Source organism: Sapajus apella, unplaced genomic scaffold, assembly GCF_009761245.1.
Source record: "Sapajus apella isolate SASKATOON/1434 unplaced genomic scaffold, GSC_monkey_1.0 scaffold26, whole genome shotgun sequence".
Lineage (NCBI taxonomy): Eukaryota > Metazoa > Chordata > Mammalia > Primates > Cebidae > Sapajus > Sapajus apella.
Window position 1 is genome coordinate 4472482 of NW_022436966.1, and position 17604 is coordinate 4490085.

General features: G+C 43.0%; 1 protein-coding gene across 2 annotated transcripts in view; it reads right to left on the minus strand.

The window, feature by feature from the left end:
• The window catches only part of ANTXR1 (ANTXR cell adhesion molecule 1), a 268927-nt gene that overhangs the window by 94576 nt on the left and 156747 nt on the right, over positions 1 to 17604 (minus strand). For both annotated transcript variants that reach the window (XM_032291881.1, XM_032291882.1), the window contains exon 13: positions 2341 to 2436. In XM_032291881.1, the coding sequence (XP_032147772.1) occupies positions 2341 to 2436 (96 nt within the window). The remainder of the gene's footprint in view (positions 1 to 2340; positions 2437 to 17604) is intronic.

Here is a 17604-nt window from a genome sequence, read left to right on the forward strand (position 1 = left end):
AGGACCATTGTTTACAAGAATGCCCTCTATTAATCTGGGGGCTGTGGGGAGGGGTATCTTGTGAGTGGAGAAACTTCCCCACATCCTCTGAATGAAACCTTGATGGGAGGCCCATGTTTGCCTTTATTCCTGAGTATCCTGTTTAGGAAACACATGAGCTTATCCTGCCCTGCTCTGAGCATCACCTCTAATCAAGGAAGCAAGTGATCAGCAAGTAGTTTTAGGGAAAGACCAAGTACTGGAGCCCAGGCCAGCTTTCAGAAAGAGGGAGAGGGGGCAGCTTAAATAGACATCATAAACAGGAAAATGAATACCTAAGATCAACCCTCATAAGGAAACCCTTTGAGACTTACAAAGGCAGACCACATTAAGACATTTTGGCTGCCATCCAAAGCAACAGGGACCTAACCAGATAAATTCATTGAAAAAATATTTTGAATATTGCAAAATAATTTGGCCTTGGGTGACACTGCTTCCAATAACAAAAGGTTTATTTTGAGAAACACTTCCCAACAATATAAACTGAATGCCATACGGCATCATAATAGATTCCTATTACAGTAAAATACTTTTAAATAATAATGTACAGCATTTACTATGTGTTAGGTGCTTTCTAAGCAGGTATACATACACTCCTTTATAGTCTTCACCATTTAACTATGAGGTGGGAGCTCTTACTGTCCTCATTATACTAATGAGGACACTGAGACACAGAGAGGTTAAGAAGTTTGTCCAAGATCACACAGCCAGCATTTGGTAGAGCACTGCTTGGCTGTTCTAGTGTTCCCAGCTGTCCTCATCCAGAGGTAACTGTTTGTAAATAATCAAAGGGACTATAATAGTGTTCACTGCCTGCTGCTACCAGGCCTGCCCACCTCTTCTTTAAGAACCCGTTGTAAGGTTTTTCTTTTCTTTTTCTGGACTTGAAAATGTGCTTGTTTTTGAATCTTCATAGAAAGCACTCAGGCTGACTCATAGGGATTTTTTACCCTCAGAATAAAATGGTTATGCAGCCTTAAGTATTTAAAACAACATTTAACTCTTGGAGCTGCTGTGGTAAGAATCTGTTTAAAATCTTGGTGAAATCCAGCCCAGCCTGGAGGGTACTAATTGACCTAAGACTTGTGCCTGTCCTGGGTCTCCCTTTCCACACTTGTCTGCTGGAAGTCAATCCTTTCCAGAAGTTCCTGCCACGTGGTCCACATCCTGACTGAGTTTCTCATCTCATTCATTTGCGCCTCTTTAACATGTCATCCAGAGCCATTTTCCCTTGCCTTTCAAGTCCAGTGCTCTGTCTGTCTGTGGTCCTGATTCAGTTCAGCTGTACACACAGATGTGAACTCCCCTACACTGTGTGGTAAATGCTGACCTTCCAGAGATAAAATGAAGATGAGTCCCTTTCCTGGAGAGGCTCACTGTCTATTTTACCCTGCCGCCCCTTCCACGGAAGAACTAAAATATAGGATGCCATGGCAGTGGAGCAGAAGTCACTTCCAACTCATGGGCTTCACAGTACACACTGATTTGCGGAAAGGCAGGGCACAGGCTAGAACCAGACATGTCACAGCGAATGTTTTTTTTCCTTATTTGGCTATTACTTTGTTTGGACTTTTTCCTGTCTAAGGGCCAGGGAACAGAAATTGACAGCCAGACATTTACCGTTTGGGATTGTCATCAGGGTGGGTTACTACAGGCGCTAAGCTATTTTGGGAAGACACTGTCATGTGGTGACTCCATATGACAATGATGGGGAGGAGGCAGTTTTTTAATTGATCTTGTAGCCAAAGTGCTTAGCCCAGTGCTGGACACACGGTAGGTGTGTCCTACAAAAGTTGCTAAAATCAATGAAATAAAGGTGAGTGCCTTCCTTTATTGTTGAAAATAAAGAGGCCAGAGACACTTTCTCAGATGGGTAGGCTAGTTGCCAAGACCAGGGTGGCCTTAGAAGAGGGCCACTCAACAAACGTGTGTGTGTATGTGTGCACAGCATATGCGTTCAAAGGCATGTGTGTTCATTACATGTAAAATAACACTCATCATTTGTGGTATCCTGTGGATCCTTCCTAAGCACCAGAACTGCAGGGGCCACCCCAGTTGCCCCACCTAAGGGGTATGGCCATTGGCAACCTCACACCCTAACTCATACTGACTGCTGATGACTCATGGTTCCATTGATCAGTATCAGTTCACATCAATTTTGTATAAATTGTATAAAAAACTACAAGATTTGTCTTCCAGTTTAAATCTTTAGTTTGTTTTTTAATCCCTTTCTCTCTATTCATGACCTGTGAACTTTATGTCACCCTTCGCCTTGCATGGCCTGAAGTTTAGGGCACTTACCACGGTGCAGCAGAGGGGCCAGAACCACCAGAGGAGAGCCAAGGCTAGGAGCAGGAACAGGATCAGCAGGGCAATGGCCAGGATGGAGCCGTCAGACTGCGGGGCAAGAGAGAGGTGGTCAGCAGCGGGACGGGACCACGTGTGGTCTTCTTTCCCCAAAGACTCATCACTGATAATGCAGATTGAAGGCTCAGAGAACAGCACAATTTGCCAAGCAAATGGTTGAAACTCTGCCCATCATTCTGAGGCTCATGGCCCCATAACACACTCTGTTTAGCCAATTTTTAAGGGAAATGAATTTATCTTTTCAGAGAGGCCTTGCTCTTCTCTTTGAGGAACATTCTGAAGGACCCACTCTACAAGAAACAGAGCAGGCATGAACATGGACTCCCACTGCTCATCTGGCCCTAGGACACCACCCCCTGCTCCATGACAGCCTCCTCACTAGGTCTGATGCTCCAACCTCTGCCTGGGCTGACTCAGGACCATTATACTCTGAATTCAGCTTGCTCCCCTAAACCCGGTCACATAGGTGCATGTCACAGATTCATAAAGCTGTGAATGGGAAGTCTGGAGCCTGCTGATGGGATGCCTTGTAGGGTCTGTGAATCCAGGGGGTGGGGGTAGAGCAACTGCTGCTGAACCTGGGAGGTGAGGGGTTACAGTCAGATCACATGGCTACATGGGAATGAAAGAAGGAGGAAGGCACCCAAGACCCATTTTACCCACTTTAAAACATACCTAGGCCAGTCCTAGACACAGTTCTGTGGACTGAGTTGGCTAACGTTTAGCAAACAGAGGCCCCACTTGGTATCAGCATTCTGAGGTTGCTGGTTCACGGAAGCTGCTTGAGTGAGAACACTGGTCTAAGTCCCCTCAACCCTGCCTTCCTATAGTTACTGGGAGTGCAAATCAGCAAAACTTTCTAGGAGGGATGGGGGAAATTGTGATAGGTATCAAAAGCTTCCTTCTGCATAGAACTGGCTATTCCACTTTTAGTCAAGAAAATAATCAAATATGTTCACACAGATAACAAAAATAAAAACATAAATGGTTAACAATTAGAGAAAGCTAAATAATGCATTATAGAATTACCATGCAATCAGTTACTACATAGATATTATATTGTCAAATAATTTTATTTATTCATATTTTTTTTGTGACAGGGTTTCAGTCTGTCATTTGGGTTGGAGTGTAGTGGTGTGATCATAGCTCACTGCAGCCTTGAACTCCTGGGCTCGAGGGATCCACCCACCTCAGCCTCCTGAATAGCTGGGACTGCAGGTACACGTGACCATGCCTAGCTAGTTATTATTTTTTTGTAGAGATGGAGTCTCACTTTGTTGTCCAGGCTTGTCTTGAACTCCAGGTCTCACGTGATCCTTCTGCCTTGGCCTCTGACTGTGCTGGGACTATAGGTGTGAGCCACTGTGCCTGGCCATATTGTCAAATAATATTTAAATGATATTTAAATGAGATGACAAAACATTCCTGGTATAATGGGTAGGTTTATGTATATGTATGTCAAGAGAGACAGGTTATCTGATATTTACTAAAGTTTAAAATTTATATTTACCGAATTAATAGTAATTTTACTGGTAGTGGGTTTATGGTAATTTTCCTTTTGAAATAGATTTTCTTTCTTTTTTTTTTCATCTCATAATGAGAAAATAAACTACTGGAGTTTTCTTTAAAAAAATCTGTCTTTGGGGGCTTCCCACTTTGGTGTTAGAGCTCACTAGGCCCAGGGATTCTTGTTCAGAGGCAGGGGACCTCTGCGGTACCCACGTGGGGTCAATGGATGGATGCTGTGATCCTCCTGAAATGACACCCATGATCTTTAGTGCAAGTGTCTTCAGGGAAGACCGTTCACAGCACTATCAGATTCTCAAAGCTGCTCCTTCTCCCCCATTACAGGGAAGGAAGGCTGGGTGGTCTGTCCAGGGTAATGCAGCAGGTGAACAGCAGAGTTGGGATGTGGTTCACTCCCACTCTGAGTGCTCAGCAGGGGCTTCTGGAAGCTGTTTAAAGGCAGCTCTCACTTGCTGAAACTCCCTGGAATGTCTTTGACCAAAAAGCCAGGGAACTAAACACCTCTGGTCTCTAGCCAGGGCTTGGGAGTGCCAGACTGCCCCCAAGGGAGCTGTAGCTTCACAACTGCAGGTGCAGGGCTGGGCAGCGAGAGGCAATTGGGGGAGGGACGACAGCGCAGGGGCCAGATGGTGGACACGCCATGGCAGAGGGGTGCTCTGGGCTGCAACATTTATACATGGGTGATGGCCGAGAGCAATGGGCTCAGCGGTGACAGAATGAAATCACATGTGTTTTCCAAACTTACAGCTGGCCAAGGACAATCTTCTTAATCTCTCAGTCTCTACAGTCCACATTCATAACATGAAGACAATAAACCTCACTTGCCTCACTACACTGACGTGGGGATAAAATGATGTAAGCTATCTTATCAAACACTGAGCTGTAACTCACTCTCTCTAGTTCTCCAGGGCAAAAAACATGGTGAACATTTCAGATCATAAATCTATCTGCATTTGGAATAATAAGTGGTTCTGGTCAACGAGAGGCTTACAAAACAGCAGCGCTTTAATAAAGGCTACAGACTACGCTTATTCACACTAAACACAATTTCCCCTCAGCCTAGTTTTGTTTTTTCACTTTAGGTAGATGAACTAAAGCAGAGGGCTGATAAATTGTGGGGAATTATTTTACTTCCTTCTGGAAGAAGAAGGTTTTCCACAAAGTAGTGAGAGTGAAGGACTCGGCACAGAATGCGAGAGAAGGGGCTTCCGCACTGGGAGAAGATTCCCTGGCTTTGGATAAAGTGATGGCTGGCTTTTCTCCGGCCACGCTTGGTGCCCCTGATGAGGCCCAGTTCCCTCTGGCTGTGGTGGAGGAGGACAGCTGGGGTCTTGGGAAGGGAAGAGGTACAGGAAAGGGGGTCCCGGTGGGTGGAAATGCACAGCGGCAGACACTCCTTGAGGAACTTTCTCCTCCGCTGAAGACAGCTCTGGGATAAAGCTCCCAAATGCACTGTCTGTTTTTTGAGATCTTCCAGAAACCACTGGCTAGCCAGTTCAAAAGAACGAAGGGCATGACTTTTTGATAAACTTAGACCTAATGCTAATGTTTTAGAAGGAGATAACATGTACATACAAACTCAGAGGTTCATTCATTTATTCATTCAGCAAACGTTTATCGAGGGTCTATTCTGTCCCCATTGAGCAGAACCAGAAAATACAGGATTGACTGGATAGTCAAAATGCTCGTGTTCTGCTGGCTGATGGGTCAGGAGCATTTGTAGAAACAATTAACCACATGCAGTAGTCTACGTGCTACTCAGTAGCTATCCATCCTGCCGCTTCTGTGTCAGTGAACAAAATAGGCAGTCTTTATTCTTAAAGAGCTTACATTTTGGTGGAATAATAATCATGACAATGATGACAATAATGTTTTTGTTAGCATGGTGAACATTCACTGAACAGTTACTATGTGCTAAGCAGCGTTCTTTCTATGTACTAACATGCTTTCCTTATGCTAGCTCACTTCATTCTCATGAACAATCTTGTGAATTCAATAATATCCTCTTTCCCATCTCACTAAAAAGTGCCAAGGCAAGGAGAGATGGAGAAACTTGCTGAAGGCCACATGGAGAAGGCAGAATTTAAACGTGGGCAGTTTGGTTCCATAGCTCACAGCAGACCAGCAGGCTATTGCTTTCTTAGCAAATAGCCAAGTGCTAAAGAGCCGAGTGCCTGGGAACTAGCAGTTCACTGAGGAGATGACATTCTGCGGAGCAGGGCCAAGGAGAAGGTCAGCATTCCTGCACAAAAAAGGGAAGCACGAAGTCCTGGGGCGGGGCAGGGGCAGGGGCAGGGACAGTGGCAGCGGAGGTCCATGTGCTGGCAGCACAGCATGAGTGTGGGTGGAAAGGAGGTGGGGTCCACTCTATGGGAGGACATGCAAGCCAGGCTGAGGAGTGTGGCTTCCATCCTGAGCTCACTGGAGCCCTTAGTGACTTTAACCCGGTGACACTGACACATCGTGATCAGATTTGTTTCTTGGAAAGCAAATGCTATTGACACTGGATGGTATGGACTGGAGGAGGGAAAGATTCGGAGTGGAAGGTCCAGGTGGAGGACGGCTGCAATTCTGCCCAATTCTATTGGGTAGTGTCGTGTCATTTCCTGAGGTCACTCTTGAAATGCTTGTACATTTTCACGGTTGTGTTCAGTGCTAACTTACTTAACAACAGCTAACCACCATGTTCAGTGCTGTCTATATATTCTCTCATTTAATTCAGTGAGCCTTGGTAAAACAGCCTTTTAGGAACTGTTATCCCTTTTTGCAGGTAAGGAAAACTGAGACTCAGTGAAGATATGTAACTCACTCAAGAACTTCACCTACCACCCATGGACATATTTATATGTCTACAGTGTTAATGTTGCAAAACTGGGATTTGAATCCATGTGGTCTAATTTTAGAACCTTGACCCCCCTCCCACACTTAACCATTACACTATAACTTCAGATTTACAACAATTTAGTTAAGAAATAGCTGCACTTTAAAAGACTAAACTTTAAGCAGATGCAACAGAAGGTGAGGCCATATTTGCAGTTGCTCCTTCTGCTCTGATAGAAGCAGTTCACTCACATGGCCCAGTGTGGATGTGTACATAGCATGGGTGAACGTGGACTTCAGAGGAAAGTTGGAGAGGGATAGGGACCTTGGCAGAGCCTGCCTTCCCTTTAGATTCTTGGCTTGGAGTTTTAACCAATAACCTTGTGAAGAGAGATTGACAGCTAATGTGAGAAAGGCTCTAGTTACCTGTTGAATATATATCAATATTAGAATGGAAATAGACACACATCTGCATTGTTTAGTAAATAGTATTTTCTTCACTCATGAAATTAGTTCAGGTAGTCTAAAGCAGTCCTTTTGCATCTTTACCAAGTTCCAAGCTGAACACATGCGGGTGCTAAGGAGCAGGCCCTGCCAGTGGCTAGGAGGCATGTGGAGTGCTCCACAGCTTCACACGGCATGGTCTGACCCCCACAAAGCTGGCTTCACTCTGCACTCTGTTTTGCTCTGGGGCAGACTGCCCTGACTCTTTGGGTTCTGGCCTCCATGCCGCCCTCCTGTGTCCCTGGCTCACTGTCTGTTGGCACACTCCGTGCTAACCATCACCAGTTCCCAAAATCTCCTTCCTGGATCAGACCCCAGGAGGGTCATGACCGCTGCTCACAGCCTAACTCAGGACTGGTGTGTGAGCTTGGCCTCTGTTCTCCCTTTTCACCAGGGGAAAGGGTGACCAGGACAGGTGAGACCTCAGGGCCACATAGATACAACTCTGGAACCATCTAAGTGGGACCATCTGGGCCAGAGATCCCCCTTGTGGAGTTGTGCCTGCCCAGGTTTCATCTCAGATGACAGCTGGCAGGGTGCAAGGTAGCTTCTGAGAATGGGTTCTCCCTGACCCACAAGTTCAGATCCATACTCCATGATCGATCTGAGAGTATGCATTGGGCAGGGGGAGCCTGGAGTGTGGACTTGCATGGACTTGACTTTATGACACAGATGAGAGCAGAAGCTGACCTGTCCCGCCCAGCAGACTCCCAGTGTTTGCTACCCCTGGCAGTGCCACCTGCCCTTTCCAGGCAGCCCCTGCATGAAGCTCACTGCAAACCTTCAAAAGAGATTCCACAGGGGGAGAAAAGCAGCAAACAGCCACACATGGAGTCTTACCATTGTTATTTTCTCAGCAGCCTAAATATCAACACAAATCCAATTCTTATTTTATTTAAAAAAATGGAAATAAAGTTTAAAAAATGAACTTGGACTTTAACAATTTTAATAGCAAGTGGCAGGGGGAGTTCTCAGATGAGTGACTAGAGCTGGAAGCACTTCTGTGGTCAAGGAGGCAGCCCATGGGGGTGCATCTTCCTGTTGGGGAATCATCCATTTTCTTCAATGAATAGTTTTAAGCCTTGTCAAATGCTCACACAGAGGCCTGCTATTAAGGATGCAGACAGGCAATATTAGATACGAAGTCAGGGCAAGCCCAGCCCGCTCCTTCCTTTGGGCGTGTGTCATTAGGGATGACATTCTCTGAAGGCTGCCCAGCTTGAATGGCCAAATCCCTGCACCATGGCTTTCTTTAATTCCCTCTGCTCCCAACTCACAAAGTGAGGACCTCTCTTTAAGATAAGAAGGCATTGTTCCCAAAGGTATAAAATGTGGAACTTCAATAATGAAAGTATCTCTTACTTGGCAGATGGAATGTAGGCAATTTTGGATTTTTAATGCATGGCATGGGGCGGGAATGAAGAATCTTGCCTGGGCTTGTTTGCTGTATAATGGGACAGAACCAGGCCTCTGGATGATTACAGTATCAAACACTGCTGCTCCCTTTCTGTTTTGTTTTGTGGGAAAGGGAGGAGGATAGAATGGAGAGAAATAGTGGGAGACTTGGGGAAATTCATCATAAAGAAACTGTGAGATCCTCCACCTCAAAGTTGGGCCTGTGCCAGGATTCTGCCTGATGCCCACCGCATGGAATTATTACATAGCTGATAAAGAGCCCTCCAGTGAGGCCTTGAAAACGGTGTTGTTTAAGGAGGGAATGTTTCCTACCCCTCCTACGTTTCTTACCATATTGGGGCACTTGGTGTGCATTACACCAGGCCCTTCTCTGCCCTCCGCTCATTCAGTAAATAAGGAAAGTGTATATCGAGCATGTTTGGATCTTCTCTCTCTGTTTTTGGGAGTGTGCAGCCAGACGGAGCAATTGGTATTCTCTGTTATTCCATGCAAGCAGGTGTTGAGGGGCCTGATATAGTTTTATGAAGGCTCTTTAAGAAAGAGAACATAAAAATACAAATACAAAATTATAAGGGCCCCTCCCATGGCCTTAAAAGGGCTTAGCAGAGAGCCATCATGCAAGTGAGAGTCCCTAAAGCTTAAGTGAATCAGCCCCCCATAACTCTGCCTCTGGCTGTGCATCTTCCCTGGACAGGCCCCCTGCCTGCAATCAGACTGGTTTAATTCTGGGCTTCAGTTTCCAGTCTGTTTGCTGCCACACTCAGCCAAAATCTCCAACTCACGGTAATAAAGGCAATGCTGAGGTTTTCATGTATCGTTTTTTGGCCTCATTTTTCAGTTTATTCACAATCAAGGCAGGAAGGAGGCATGCTTTATTGCCCCCATGACAGTGACCCTAATATAACCTATGTTAACTAACCCCAGGATAGGTTCTGGTAACTAAAACAATTACATTTCTACAACAACAGTATGGTAAATTTATTCAAAAAGACATTATCAGAAGCCTCTCTGGTGGCTGGTGGGTTTGCTGTAGTTCTACGGTCTTTGCTAGGTAGCGGAGATTCTGAGTAGCAACACTGAATCACTGAAGCCATGGAAGATACTTGGATGCCTTCACACGGTTGGACTATTTTGTGAACATTTAACACGAAAGAATGAATTAGTAGGTTGATTCTGCCACATTGAAGAGATATTAGCCAATCTCTGCCAGAAATATGACAGGAAAATAGCTGAGGATCCATAGAGTTTCTTGAGAGCTGGCAAAGCTCTTTCTCTGGATTCTCCCCTCCATGAGGCATCTGGGGATGCAGCTGATGATGTGAGGCTCCCCAGAGGCCTGCCCTCCACTCCCTCTCCCCCTTTCTCTGGTACAGAGTGAGGGTGCCTGTGAAGGACTTGGAAGGCCTTTAAGGGAAAGAGACTTTAGCGGTTCCACCGACCTTGTAACTTCATAGAAATCTGCTTGTTCTAATTACAAAGACTCAATCCTGCTGAGAGGGAAACAGCAGAGATCAAGGAACTATGTCCACTTCACTCTGCTCCAAGGGGAGTCCCTGAGGGCAGAGTAAGAGGTGCAGCAGCCACTGGGCAGAGGGAGGCTGGAAGCTGCCACAGACCTGCTGCTGTCCCTATGTAAGCACCAGGAAGGGATTCACAGGACCCCTTGGTGCCTTGGAGGCATCACATTCCAGGGCTCTGAAGTGGAATTTAGAGCCATCCCAAGCAGCTGGTCTGAGCTGTTTCCTGCCTAGACAAAACTGGCAAAGCATGGGCAAGTTTTATTTTGAAAGATGAAATTTAAGCCATTTTATTACTGAGCAGTTCTAGATGGGCAAGCCTAGAGATCAAAATTCTGTCTCCTAGTGCTTATATATTCTGTTATTTCTGGTAAGCACCTTATGGATCATCTAACTCATCCACCCTCTCTGCTCTGCATGTTTTTGAAATTCTATTCTCCTGGCACCTGTGACTCTCGTGATCCCCCTCCTATCTCTGACCATTCATTTCCACTTTCCTCATGGGCTTCTTCTTGTACTCAACCCCTTAAATGTCAGTATGCTCTAGGAAGTCATCTTGTTCCACCTCTTTAAAAACTGTGGAGCTATATACACAATTTTTTTAGTTTTAAATGTATAATTCAGTGGCATTAATTAAGTACATTTATGATATTGTATGGCCTATCGTAAATGTACTTAATGAAAACCAGCCATGGACAAGAATGACCCATTGTAATTGTACTTAACGAAATTCTTGTCCATGGCTGGTTTTCTTTCTAAAACTCTCCATGGGTTATCTCATTTCCTCCCATAGTTTAAACTCTCATCTAGATATGGATGACTTAAATCTTTAGCCTAGATCTTTTCCCATGCTTCAGGGTCATATTTAGGACCATCCAGCTGTCCAGTAGGTCCTACTGATATGTCAAACTCAACTGTTCACACTGAACTCACTGTTTTCCACTTCAAAGTTGCCTGATCGCCTCCTCTCATGTGATGGCACTACTTATCAACCCAAGTTGGAAACTTGGAAGTCAACCTCAGGTGCCTTTTATTCCCTCTCTTCCTTCCCCAATATCACACCTACCATCAGAATATCCTGATCCTCTGATCTAAATACTTCTCAAATCTGCCCCCTCTACTCCATCTCCAATACCACTGATCAGATTTAGGATCTCATTCTTTCTTTCCTGGACTGTTGCAATGATCTTTATATTGGTTTCTCCACCACCATTATTACTGCCAGGAATTCCCTCTTCTATGTTGCAGTTGGAACCATTTATGGCTCTATACCATAAAATGATATTCTGATAGATTTTCCTGCCCATGAACTTTTCAATAGCTCTTCGTTGCCCACACAGTTCTAAACATTTGAGAATTTTGTGGAAGAGATATACCCCTTTCCTCATGAAAGTACACACTTGCATTTATGCACAGGCTCACACATTTTTTATTACAATTTCAGGGGTCCATGAGATCCCTGGAATCTATTTGCGGACTGCTAGGTACAAGGCTTTGAGTCATTAGCCCAAACAAGCCCTCTCTTATCTCTCCAGCACCTCCCCCTGCCAACTTCCTCCTCACCCTTTGTGCTTTGATGGAACTAAATGACATTAACTCCCTATGCCTCGCTCTTCTGTCATGGTTTTCTTCTCCCTGAGACACTCTTTCTAACTTTCATTGCTTGGTTAACTGTTTTTCATCTTTCAAGCCTTGGTTCAGGCTCCACCTGATTTATTCTTACCTAATGTATTTACTGAACACCCAGCATGTGCCAGGCCAAGTGCCAGAGAAAAAGTGTAAAATGGATATGGTTTTGCCAATCATGGACTTTGTCATTGAGTGGGAAACAGAGTCCAGTAAATATCACCACTGAACTCTATGTTTGTGCTCTTATCCTAATCATAGCTCTACCTTATCATCTCTCTCGCTCTCTCTCCATATACATATATTTTTGGATATATATATGTATATATATACTTTTTTTTTTTTTCTAGTACCCAGGCTGGAGTACAGTGGTGGGATCTCGGCTCATTGCAACCTCTGCTTCCCAGGTTCAAGCAATTCTCCTCCCTCAGCCTCTGGAGTAGCTGGGATTACAGGTGCCAGGCACCATGCTTGGCTAATTTTTGTATTTTTAGTAGAGATGGTGTTTCACCATGTGGGCCAGGCTGGTCTTGAACCCCTAACCTCAGGTGATCCACCCACCTCGGCCTCCCAAATGCTGGGATTACAGGCATGAGCTACCATGCCTGACCCATCTACTATATTTTATAGAAATTATATTATTATGTTCTTGTCTCTGCTACTGAACTAGAAGCCCCTGGAAGACACATATCTGCTTTACTCATCTTTGTACCCATGAGACACAGTACAGAGTTTCAAACACAAATTGCCAATAAATGCCATTCAAGTGTTTATTAGAATGAGGAGAATGAGGATTTAGCAGGCTGATGCCTTCTATAGTTAGTGGGTAGCAGGAATGGCACTGGAGCGTATGTTTCCCATGGCTGTTCAGTTCCCCTCTGTGGTCCCATTCCTGTTAATGACTGCATCAAATTCATTACAAAGAGCTTGGACTTTGGAGTCCAGAAAAGATGATTCAAACCCTAAACTTCTACTTACTAATATGTGGGCTTTGAGTAAGTTACACAACCTCTTTTGGTCTTCCTTTTCTTTATGTATGTGAAATTGAGATAATTCCTGCTTCCCAGATTGGTTCTGTGATGACATGACATAAGATAGGCAGAGATCCTGACACATGGCCAGCCTTTAAAAAATGGCACTTCCGGCTGGGTTTGGTGGCTCATGCTGGTAATCCCAGCACTTTGGGGGGCAAGGCAGGCAGATCGCGAGGCTAGGAGTTTGAGACCAGCCTGGCCAACATCTCTAATAAAAATATAAAAATTAGCTGGCTGTGGTGGCATCCGCTTATAGTCCCAGCTACTTGGGAGGCTGAGGCAGAAGAATCACTTGAATCCAGGAGGCGGTGGTTGCAGTGAGCCAAGATTGTGCCACTGCACTCCAGGCTGGGCAACAGAGTGAGACTCCTTCTCAAAAAACAAACAAAAAAAAGGCACTTCCCTTTCCACCCTCCCCTTCCTTCTATGTCCAAGCCAAGTTCCTGGTGATGTGCCCATGCTTGGTCAAGGTAAATGAAGTTGATTCCTGTGAACAACCTCATTCTAACTGTGGCTAGAGCTGCGGTGTTAGTGGGTGGTCCTAGATTACACATTTGAGAAATTTAAGCCCCTAAGATTGCCATCCACGTGGCAAGAAAACGGAAACCCAAATGGATTTTCCAATGGTAAATTTAATATCATTGATCAAAGTTGATCAACCATCAATGTAAGTAACATAAGGAAGCATTATGATTTATTCTTGCCACCTGAGAATTAATATGGGCTAGAGATGGCAATTAAATTGATAAGTTTAATTAAACTGAAGATAGATTTCTTAACCTAAAAACTGGGGCAGTATAGAAAAAGTATTAGGTACCTAAAGATTTGTGGAACTCTTTCTAAAAAGCATGGTTATAAAGCAACCAGGCTGTTCATGTAGTGAACATAACTGAACTCCCACATCCAAATCAATCTAGTTATCTCCAAACTAGTGGCTTTAGCGGTTGGAGACTCCCTCCAGTGATGCAGCCATTGCCCAAAGCAATTCTGAAACAACTCCTTTGTGACTGTTTCTAAAGTCAGTTTATCGGCCTCCAAAAGAAAATCCTATAATCTCTTAGTCTTGCTTTGCTTTTCATGAAGGAGGTTCTGAGCTTGATAATCCATCATTCACCTGAACTGGTTCCTGCAGCTTTTGGATTTTAGAAATCAAATGATGACAATATTCCCCTAATCCCCTGCTGAGGATGTTCAAATACTGTGCCTTGAAAGTTATTGCCATTTCAAAGCAGGAGTGCAGAATATATCTGGAATAGTGACAGCATTGTTGGGGAAAGCACATGGTTTCCCAAAGCAAATACTTTGACGGAGCAGAAATCATATGGATGTGTAAATCCTAGTTTGCTATAAATCTTACTTTATGCCTTATATGACTAATACCAGAAGGACTGAGAGAAGCCATCATTAGTATGCATTTAAGGGGAAGATTGATGCCATCCTCCTACAAACTAAAGCTGTGAGGTCCTTATCACAGAAGGTGATAAGTTCTCTTGTGGTACTCTTGTCACCCTGACCAGTCATGACAAGTCATGTTACTTATGACGGTGACGGTGATAAAAGCAAATCTTGGATTCATTCAGCACTTTCCTTTCTCTCCATAAAATGCATGGAGCTTGTTAATCAAAACCAGTTTTCAGAGAATAATGCAGACAAGATGTAGCTTGTTAGTACTTGGAATACTTTAGTTCTTGGAAGTGGGGTGTTGAAATAGGATGACAGGGAAGGTACTTAGTAATGCTCAAATATTATGACACTAAAAGAGAAAGGCTAGTTTCTCATTTTCATTTTTTGTTTTATTAAATATAGTGATTTGTATACTTACCTTTAATGTAGCCATTTATTTAATGTATATGCTCAGTTGGTCTGATTGATCATCCCTCGTGTGTTAGTTTACATCACTGTTACCTATTATTGGTAAGGAAATATCACTTACAACATGCTGTGGGCTGTTGCTTTAGTTTATGAACTTGGAAAGGTGAATTTGGTTGGTGCCTCAAAAAGATAGATGCTTACCAGAGGTAACCATGATGATCAGTTCCTTAAAGCAATGTCATTAAACTGTGTAACAGGGTGTTAGGAAACCAGCAAATTATTTCCCATTGGGTTTCTAATGCATGCTCAACAGTAGGAGGCACAGAAAGATGGACATCAGCTTCTAACCCTGAAAGATGTTGTCAGAGTCCAATTACAAAGTCAAGGCTGATTCTCAGGGCTTGCCTGGAGAGTGGCACAGGTAAAATGCAGTTAAACTCTCAATGGTCCTGCCATCTGCAGCGCCTGAGCTCAGAGCAGAGGGAGTTCAGGAGGCTTGCTGAGGCTACTGAGTCATCCTGGGGTAGGTCCAGACAGCACTGGGCTAGGCCTTGAGGTCACAGTGAAACTGGATAGGTGAAAGAAGAGAGGGCATTCCAGAAGGAAGATGAAATGTGATCAAAGGCATGGAGTAGGAATGGACATAATTTTATTTAGAGTGAGGAGGTATGAAATACAAAATTGTCATTCAACATTTTTATCTGTTAGGGATCAGTGCATTCACAAATTTTAGGGCCAGTAGGTAGGGGTTAACTGGGACTGCCAAGTCAAACTCCATCATAAGGAACATTTTGTAGATATTTATTTTGGCTGAGTTTATACCTTTTATATACAATCTCAAGAACCTTGAGCTTTATAGATACCTATAAAGTATTCTAAGTCCATAAATTTGGGCAATGCAGGTAAAATAAAATTGCCCTTTCATATTTCCTCAGCCTGCAAATGAAACAGTTTTCCTGATGCTGGGTTGTGTTGAAGAAAAACTCAGTAATATTTCAGCTGTCACTTATTCAAGTGCTTTTTATTTTTATTTTAAATGAAACAAAACATGAAGGCCACTGTTTTGGGCACTGACTAAATTAACATCTGTTCTAGTAGTCATAGTAATGGCAAAGGAATGTACTTATGTATTGCTGTGGCATTGACTCTTCTTTTGAGGAGAAATAAATTAATTCACTGCCTTTCACATTTCCTTGGTGCCCTAATGAACAGGTGAGAAGATGGCTGCTTTGCAAAAGGAAAGGTGTTTATATACCCTCATAGGACCTTGTCATTCTTTAGAGAACAGAGGGAGGGGTTTGACTGTCTTTTGGGAATGTAAACAACATAAATCCTGTCAGTCCCAAATACTATCCTGATTAGAAAAGACATATAAGGACACTGGAACGACTCATGATTTAGTGCAATACAACTGTAAGCTTGGTTTTCTGATATCCAGGTACCCAGACGGTTAAACTGTCAAATTAGAAGTGCAGAGGGGAGTATCTGGATTAGAAAACACAGTATGATATTAAGAAGTAAGAGATCAAAAAAAGTAGAGCCATAACTTAAAAAAGAAACAACAAAAAACAGTGATCAGAGACTGCTGTAGGGACAAACAGCTTTGCAAATGGAAAGTTTCGTAGTGATTTGGCCAATTTTAGTTGGTGATACAAATGGGAGAGAATGAAATATACACATTTTACAAAATTTTATAACAGCCATTTTGTGTACAAAGGCTTTCTAGGAAGGAGACTTAGGAGTAGGTGAGGGATGAACTCAATTTGCATGTGTTTTCTTGGGTCTCTTGATTAATGATTTCTCTCCAGCCCCAAATCTATGACAGCATTGACTTCGGCTTATCTTCCCATCCAGATTGACAAGAAAATACACAGTTCTTTCTATACACATCTGTTTCTCTTTGCACCTCTTCTATGCCTAGCTAATAGTTTTGTTACCTCTTTATTTATCTTGTTTTCTATTCTGTTCTTTCTTGTTTTCGGCCTTCTCTTTTTTGAAAGGGTTTACTCTGTCAGTCTTCTTTAATCTCCTGAGATCTATGATTGGCTAATTGTCTTAAACTTTTATTCTTTTCTAACAACCCTCAAGATGACAAATTTCCTTGCAAGGATCACTTTAGCTGCATTCTAAGTTTTGGCCTTGGCATCTTCATAAGTGGTCAGTTCTAAGTATTTTCTAATTTACATTATGATATTACTTTGACTCATAATTGCTTTGGGTATGTGTTTGAAATTTCAAAACGTGAGATTTCCAAAATTGATTGGTAACTTGATTGGCTATTGATTTTTACTTGGTACCAGAATATGATCTATATGTCATTTTTATAAATTCGTTGAGACTTGGCTTATGGTACATGACTACTTTTTTTAAAGTGTAAAAGTGTGCTTGATAAAAGAATAGATATTCTCTGTTGGATGCAGATTTCCTACATATAGTAAGTCATTCCTCAAAGGGGAAAGGCTAGAGTTCTTATTTTTCACTGTGAATGGGGGTAGGCAGTGGAAAAGAACTGACTGATCTGTTTCATTCAGGATATGTTTCATTATCTTTACTTTTGGTACAGTCCAGACTGATAGAAAATATTTCAGGGCATTTCAGATGCATCCGTGGTAGGATGTCTCATTATTTTATGAGCTATTAAGGAAAAGCACTGCCCATTATATCATTACATATTATTATGATCTGAAACATCCAAATTTTAGAGATGTTAAAATGTGGAAAGAAAAGCATGTCCTAGATTTGATGAAATATGATATTTTTGTCATTAGTCTTATAGTTGCATAACACTTCATTTTATGCAACCAAAAAATTTTGGACCCTATTTTGAATGTTATGCTAGGGCTTTATCAAGTGTCCACTGGATTATGTCTAATTAAATTCTTCAAATCATTTACATTGTATTAATTATTTTGGATGCTTGATCTATTAATTACTGAGAAAAC